This window comes from Leptopilina boulardi, unplaced genomic scaffold (assembly GCF_019393585.1).
Source record: "Leptopilina boulardi isolate dan_hultmark-lab unplaced genomic scaffold, ZJU_Lbou_2.1 LbouV2_172, whole genome shotgun sequence".
Classification (NCBI taxonomy): Eukaryota; Metazoa; Arthropoda; class Insecta; order Hymenoptera; family Figitidae; genus Leptopilina; species Leptopilina boulardi.
In genome coordinates, this window is record NW_026137721.1 from 332,816 (window position 1) to 341,773 (window position 8,958).

At 19.9% G+C, this 8,958-nt stretch overlaps 1 protein-coding gene across 1 annotated transcript; it reads right to left on the reverse strand.

Moving 5' to 3' along the window:
- Positions 1-5,692: 5,692 nt before the first annotated feature.
- Positions 5,693-8,666, reverse strand: LOC127277644 (uncharacterized). The gene is made up of 3 exons (XM_051298946.1): positions 8,372-8,666; positions 6,586-6,695; positions 5,693-6,466 (listed from the first exon to the last, which is right to left on the reverse strand). The coding sequence occupies exons 1-3, from the start codon at positions 8,385-8,387 to the stop codon at positions 5,873-5,875; spliced, it is 720 nt and encodes a 239-aa protein (XP_051154903.1). The 5' UTR covers positions 8,388-8,666; the 3' UTR covers positions 5,693-5,872.
- Between the last annotated feature and the right edge of the window lie 292 nt (positions 8,667-8,958).

Below are 8,958 nucleotides of genomic sequence, written 5' to 3' on the forward strand. Positions count from 1 at the left end.
CCGCCATATTGGATCCGCCATTTTGAATTTTGAAAAACTGACTTCAGATTCGTAATCAGCGATCATAAATAAAAATAACTGCAGCTTTTTTTTTAGAAGTGTTTAATTTTTCTTAGGTGTGAAAGGGTTAAAAATGTAACTGTATGCATTTTTTTTTTATTTCTATTTTAGAAAAATTACAATAAATTTGGGAGAATTATTTTTTTATTTTAAAATGACACACTATACCATGATAAGATTCGTAAAATCTAAATTAACGAAATTTTGAAACAGAAAAATTTACAGGCATAAAGAATCGAACCCCGGACCTTGCTGTTGAAAATCCAGTAGAGAAGCCCCTCAGCCATTTCACACGTTATGAATTAAAAGTGGTAAATGATTATTTATTAGACTATGATAAAACATAATAACAGCATAAAGAAAATTATTTTTTTTTTTGTTAATTTTAAGAAATTAAAATCAATTAAAACTTTGTTGAAATTTCGAAAAACTAAGAATGTTTCCAAGTTAAAAATTGACATTTTCTTTAAAAAACAAAATTGAAAAGTTTTTAAATTTAGGAAAGATTTTTACATCGAAGAATTTTATTTTTATTTTTTTATTTATATTTATTTAATTTTAAATTGTTAATTGTTATGATAGAACATTAAAAATTTTAATTTGTTGTTAAAACCGGTTAAAACAATTTTGTTATATTATGAGATTTTTTTTTAAATATATAAATTTTGAAATGACTTTATAGTGAAAAATAAAAATTCTTTTAAATCAACATTCACTGTTCGTAAAGAAGTTTTAAGAAGAAAAAAATCCAAAAAAAAAAGAAAGAAATACTTGAATAATAGTTTTAAAGCTGTGATTTATAAAATTTCGACTCTCGTATTCTCTTTTAAATTGTATCAAGTCCAGTATTTCGTTTTAAACATTTTTCAAAGACCTCGTGTAAAGTTTTGACACGAAGAAAACTTTGAAACTTTCTCGTGGCATTTATATATATATATATATAAGTCATAGAAAACTTTCTCTTTATTTGCGAGCAAATCTTTTGGAATGCTTAACTTTTGATTTTGAAAATGAAAATTACTCATACTTTAAACAATAATATTATTTTCGATATAATTCTGCAAATTATTATTATTATTACTAATCTTTTTTTTAGTTTATAAATAGCTTACAATACTATATTCTCAATTTGTCACTTAAGGCAAGTTCGACACATTGACATAACCTCAAATAAAATTATATAATAAAATAAATTTAATATATATTGATAATAAATAAAAATATAATTAAAAACAAATTTTTTCTTTGACATAAAAAATATTTCTTGGTAAATAATAATTATTTAAACATTTTGTATTTTTTTTTTGTTTATAGTTATTGGAAAATTGTAATTTTTTTATTCAATTGTTACAAACAAAAGCTCAGTTTTCTCTTTTAATGATTCTCTGGAATTCCGCTTGTTGATTTTTTTTTAAAATAATATTTTCTTTAAAAAATATAGGTAAAACATGAAAAAATTTTTTGTTTAATAATTTTTTAACAAAATATTGTTAATAAAATGAAAATTCAAAAAATAAAATTGCAAAGAATCTTTTAAAGAACAATACCACCTATTGTTTGTAAAAATTGGATGAAAATTATAATTTTCTACTAACTTTAAATAAAAAATACAAAAAGTTAAATAATTATTACTTAACAACAAATTTTCAGTCAACATTTTTTTTTTTTTTTTTAGAAAATTATACAACTAAATTTTTTTTATTAAATTTTAATTAAATCAATTTTAATTGAAGTTTTAAAAAATTATTAAAATTTGTAGGGAAAATTTTTATTATTTCCCGCGAAAAGAATATTTTGTTTTTTTCAAATCGTTAGTCATAAATGTTGGAAATTTCAACTATGTAAATTTTTTATGTATGATAGCTTCAGTTTTAAAATTAGTACTAAAAAAAATTAATTTTCGTTTTGAGTTATTAATATTTAATAATATTAAAGATAAAATATTTTATTTTCGATATAAAAATTTTGAAATTCAGGACACTTTATAATATTCAAATTTATAAATTATTATTAAGAGCATTTGAACCTTCGTGACGTCACGAATCATGGCGCTTAACACGCAAACTTCTCAGGTGTGTGAAAAGCACAATTTTGAATATTTTTTAAAAAAACCTTTTGGAAAATGTTCAGAATAACATAGAGTTTGTCTGTTATGTGCGGGAAATTAAAAATTTTGCGTTTAAAACGTTTTTTAAACAATGTTAAAGTTGCTTGTAAGAGGTAAGGAAAAATGCACGAATTGCCTATATATAGGCGTTTCTTTGGAAAACCCCGGATAAGAATTGTAAAGTTCTTATCTAATTTATTAAATACTTAAATTGATTTTATTATAATTAATAACTAAAATTATTTATTACTAATTAAACAATAAATTGTTGTTGTTTATTAATTTTTTTTCAAAATGTACATATAAAAATGAAGTTTTTCCTAATTTTGAAATTTGACAATTTAAAAATTGTGAAACGTAATGTTTAAAAATTGATTAATTTTTCAATTTTTTAAATAAATAATTATTGTTATTTCGTATTTTTTTCAAACAAAATAGCAGTTTTTTTTCTAATTTTCATAGTTAGAAAATTGAAAATTGTAGAAAATAATGTTTGAAAATTGAATTATTTTTCAATTTTTTAAAAAAATAATTATTGTTTTTTACCTATTTTTTTCAAAAAAATTTCAAAAAATGCATTTTTTTTCTACTTTTTATAGTTGGAAAATTCAAAATTGTACAAAATAATGTTTGAAAATTGAATTATTTTTCAATTTTTTAAAAAAATAATTATTGTTTTTTACGTATTTTTTAAAAAAAAACTTCAAAAAAATAAATTTTTTTTCTAATTTTCCTAGTTTGTTATTGTTTTTTAAATATTTTTTTTAAAAAATTCCTAAAAAATTAAGTTTTTTTCTATTTTTCAAATTTGACAATTTAAAAATTGTAAAACATATATTATACATATTAAATTATTTTATAAAATTTTTTTAAACAATTAATTGTTATTATTTGTGTAATTTTTTTCAAAATACCACATATAAAAATGCATTTTTTTCCTAACTTTAGAAAAATTATTGTTCTCATTGTAAAAAAAAGATTAACAATCAAATTATTTATTAATTTTTTAAAAAATTATTTTTCTCTTTTATCAACTTTCTCAAAACGCGTAAATAAAAACGAAGCTATTTCTCTAATTTGTCATATTGCTGTTCTCAATGTTGTAAAAAATAAAGGCTAAAAATTTATTTCTCTTTCAATAATTTTATGAACAATAAATAGTTGTTATTTATGTACTTTTATAAAAAAGTAATAAATAAATGAAAAAGCTTAAAAATCAAACTATTTTTTTGAATTTTTATATAAATAATTATTGTTTTTTATGTACTTCTTTCAAAAAGCATATATATAAAGATATATTTTTTTTATAATTTTTTAAATTGCTGATCTTCTTGTTGTAATAAAAGGGTTAAAAATCAAATTATTTTACAAGAATTTTTTAAACCAAAAATTGTTGTTAATTGCTTTTTTCATAATAGATTATGTTATAATTCAATAAAATAAAATAAGATTCAAATAAACTTATTTATTACATTATATATTACATTATTTAAAAACTAGCAAAATTAAACGCGCGCAAGCGCGCCAAATTGAGTATTTAATTGTTAGTTATAAGGAAATTAAAAATTAATATTATCAATAATAATTTAAATTTATTGGAATATTATTCCATATTAAATGATAATAATGAAAATTATATGTTTACAGGCCTCGGATTATACGACTTTTTCCGCCTTTTTTTCAAAAATACGACTTTTATCGACTTATTTTAATAAAATTCAACTTTTTCGACTTTTTTTTATTTAAAAAAAAAAATTTTTAATAAAATACATTTTTTTAGTATAAAATGTAGATCTTCTTCAGATCTTCTTCAATTCAATTATTATTTTATAAATTTTGAACTAAAATGATTCTTAACTAAATTAATTATTTTAAATAATTTTAATAAAATTCATTACAAATTCAAAATTATTTTAAAATTATTCTTCAATTAAAATTTTTATGGAATTTAACAATTGTTTATAATTTTAAAAAAATATCACAATAAAATTGAATTATTTTCAAAAATTTCAATTCAAAATCAACTGAAATTTAAATATTATCAAAAATTTCAATTTAAAATCAATTAAAATTCAATTATTTTTAAAAAATTTTAATTAAAAATAAAAAAAATTCAATTATTTTCAAAATTTTCAATTAAAAATAAAAAAAATTTAATTATTTTTAAATATTTCAATTCAAAATCAACAAAAATTCAATTATTATAAAAAATTTCAAATCAAAATCAATTAAAATTCAATAATTATCAAAAATTTCAATTAAATATTAATTATTGTCAAAATTTTCAATCAAAAATCAATAAATTCAATTATTATCCAAAATTTCCATTCAAAATCAACTAAAATTAAATTATTATCAAAATTTTCAATTCAAAATCAAAGAAAATTGAATTATTTTCAAAATTTTAAATTCAAAATCTTTTAAAATTCAATTATTTTTCAAATTTTCAATTTAAAATCAAATAAAATTCAATTAATACTCAAAATTTCAATTCAAAATCTTTTAAAATTCACTTATTTTCCCAATTTCCAATTTAAATTCAAATAAAATTCAATTATTTTCTAAAATTTCATTTCAAAATTAATTATCAAAAATTAACTGAAATTGATTTATTATCCAAAATTGTAATTAAAATTTAATTATTATCCAAAATTTCAAATCAAAATCAATTAAAATTGAATAATTATCAAAAATTTTAATTAAAAATTAATTATTATCAAAATTTTCAATCAAAAATCAATAAATTCAATTATTATCTAAAATTTCAATTCAAAATCAATTATAATTCAATTATTTTCCAAATTTTCAATTCAAAAAAAAAAATACAATTATTTTCAGAAATTTCAATTCAAAACTAATTATTATTATTATTATTATCCAAAATTTCAATCAAAAATCAATTATTTTCCAAAATTTCGATCAAAATTAATTATTTTTAAAATTTTCAATCAACAATCAACTAAAATTGAATTATTATCCAAAATTTCAATTCAAAATCCAAGAAAATTCCATTATTTTCAAAATTATCAATTCAAAATCAACTAAAATTCAATTATTTTCCAAATTTAAAATCAAATAAAATTTAATTATTTTCTAAAATTTCAATTCAAAATTAATTATCAAAATTTTCAATCAAAAATCAACTAAAAATGGATTATTATCCTAAATTTTAATAGAAATTTAATTATTTCCCGAAATTTCAAATTAAAATCAAAGAAAATTTCATTATTCTCAAAAATTTTAATTCCAAATTAATTGAATTTTCAATAATTTGAATTTAAAAGCATCTAAAATTTAATTGTTTCTAAAATTTTCCATCGAAAATGTTTTGAAATTTAATAATTTCAATTATAACTCTAAGGAAATTCAATTAATTTTAACTATTTTTATAATATTCATATCAAAATTTGATTCAAATTTGACACGTCATAACATTACAATTCAAAAAACACGTGAAATCAGTAAAGACTAACTTCAAGTTAGGACAGAAGGACAGACCAATCATTTTATTATAATATAATAATGTTATTGGAAAGCATTTAAAAAATTTTTATTATAATTTTTTAATGCTATTTTACAAATGAAGCATTTAAATTGAAAATTTTTAAAATTATTTTTTAAAACTGAAATTTTTTTTCTTATTATAATTTTTAACAAAATTTTTTTGTTTAAAATTTATATTTTTAATTAAAAATTTTTTTTTATTTATCGACGATTATTATAACGATCGTCCCGTCTTACAGAGGAATTATCTCTATAACGATCATATCTTCTATATTCTCGATCGTCATAACGATCGTTTCTCTGATTAACGTTGCGATCGTTATATCGTTCGTTTCTGTGATTTCTTGGATACGTATGACGATTGTCATAAGGATAATAATTCTGATCGTAATATTGATCGTTATGACGACGAGAGTCATAACGATCATACCGTCGATCTCCGAATCTTCCATGACAATCGTCATACACAGTGTACCTTTCATCACTTCTTCGAACGTTATAACGATCGCTTTCCCGATCGTTATAATAATCGTCCTTATTAACTTTAAAAGTATGTTTTTTTTTTTTTAAATCTGGCACATCTCTATCTTCTTCTTCTTCTCCTTCTTCTTCTTCCTCCAATTCTTCTTCGTTCTCTTCTTCTTCATTCTCTCTTCTTTTATTTTCTTCCTTTTCTTCTTTCCTTCTTTTTTTATTTTCTTCTTCTTCTTTTTTCTTTTTTTCGTCAATCTCTTTTTCTCCAAAGTAAGCATTTAATGCTAATACTGTTGCATTTGCAACAATTTTTGTTAAAATCTGAAAAGTTTTTAAAAAATTTTATTTAATAATAAGATTATAAATTCTTATTATTATTTTGCACATTATGATTTAAAAAAAAATTTAATAAATAATAAAAATAAATAATTAAATATTACCGAATTTTTCTCGTCCAGTGTATTTGGCGGCAGCCGTAAAGGTGGGGCAACAGTAGTACCCCGTCCTCGTCCACCTCTGGTACGGATACCACCTCTTTGAACCGTGACGGCTTTTGAAAAAAATAATATTTACAATTTGTTATACCACACATATCCGAAATAGTCATTAGACAGGAAGATAAATTGTGGATATAAACTTTAATAAAAATTCCATAATTTTCATTCTACTTTTTTAATAATTTTTTAGCTACAATACATCAAAACTTAAAAAATGGGCTCAAGGTTTGATCATGGCTTGACTCTGATTTAAGACTTGAGCCATGCACCAAAGTTTAAGGAACATGTGGTTTTTTTCCGATATGAAATATCATACAGAACATGATTTGTTTTTAACTTTTATAAATAAACAATTTTTTTTTTTTACTAAAATGCAATATTTTTATTTAAAAAAAAATTCACGTATACTTTATTTCAAGACAAATAAAATGATACTTGAACGATCAAAATCGATCAATAAGATTTTGAGATATTAATTTTTTAATAAAAACCCTTTAAATTTTTTAATTTTTAATAAAATTAACAAAAAATTTTTCCATCGAAATCTTTCAGTATGGCAATTTTTTATATAAAACACTATAAAAACCACATTATAACGAAAAAGAAAGTAAAAAGGTTTTGGGTGGCTCCTTTCAGAAATGATGACTCAAATATTTCTTAAAAAATCATCTGCCATATTGGATCCGTAATTTTGAATTTTTAAAATATGATATTGAATTTATAATTTACGACTTTAAAAACTCAGAAACCTATTTTAAAAAAATTTCAAATATTTGTTATAAATTCGTTGGCCATATTGGAGTAGCCATTTTGAATTTCTTGATACATATTAAAAATCAAAATAATTTTTTTAAATTTGTTCCCCATATTTTATTAGTCATTTTGAATTTTGGAAATCTGATACCACATAAGTATTCAAGAACATTAAAAATTCAGATACCTAATTTTAAAAAATTGAATTTTTTAACAGAATGCGTTAGTAATATTGCGTTTGTCATTTTAAATTTTGGAAATTTGACATTAAATTCGTATTTTGCGACTTTAAAAACCTATAATTGCATTTCATTTTTTTTTAATTTGACTTTAATTTCGTAATCAGTGTCCTAATATAAAAAAGTAGAATTTAATTGAATTTATTCTTATTATTATTAAGTGATAATTATTTTGTATCGATAACAAATTTGTGAATAAGTCGTAAACAAAAGAGAACTTGAAAAAATTTCAAAGTCAAATCCTTCAAGAGCCTCTTTACAACGTAAACTTACAAACATCAAAAAATAAAGTAATTTCATACAGAATATAAGACACTAGTGACTTTGAAATTGTATTTACCTTATTTTTGAATAAATTTTAAATTTGTTTGATTGCTTTTATGGAAAAAATATAAATTTAATTAATTCATTTTAATTAAAAAAAATTAAGTAATAAATTATCATTATTTATTTTTTATATTTAAATTAATTAATTATTTAATTTTTTTTCCCTAAAAAAAATCATTAAACAAATTCAAAATTTAATAAAGAATATAGGAAAATAAGTTGATTATTACTTGTGTCTCATCTATGCGTTATAAAGTGATTGTAGAAGAATTATTTATTGATTAATTATTTATTAAGTTACCTATTTTTAAATTTTACATAGAAATAAAATAATTATTATTTAATAATAATAATATTATTACATAGTATAATTATAAATTAGATAGTAAAATGTATAATATTCTACTTACTTTTAACTCGACCCATTATTTTCTAATTTGTTGAACAAGTTTTAAAATGATTTGTTAAAAACACAATTTTTAAAACAATTTTTGTACAAAAAAGACAGTTTTTAAAACAGATATTTAAAAACACATACAAAAAACACATACAAAAAACACAATTTTTAAAATTGTAAAAAAATTAAAAAAAGATAAAGGAAGCGTTATATCATTCGAAGAATGTCGAGATGTACTGCTTGTGGAAATTATATTCCTTTTCGAATATGTTCCGATTTCTGCTTCTCCTGGTGATAAGGGCATCTTTGAAAAAGTACAAGGTTATATTAAAGTTTTCTAATTGGTTATAACTCATAGAAAATGACAATATCTATACGAGAAAGTTATTTATCAAGACAAGACAGCGAAAACACCAAGGCGAAAGGGCAAGTTCTCATCGGATGTTGGAAGTTAAGCAACGTTGGACGCGGTTAGTACTTGGATGGGTGACCACTTGCATTTTTTTCTATCATTTTTTCTATTATTTTCCTATCATTCTTTCTATTATTTTCTTATCATTTTTTCTATTATTTTATAAATAATTTTTCTATCATTTCTCT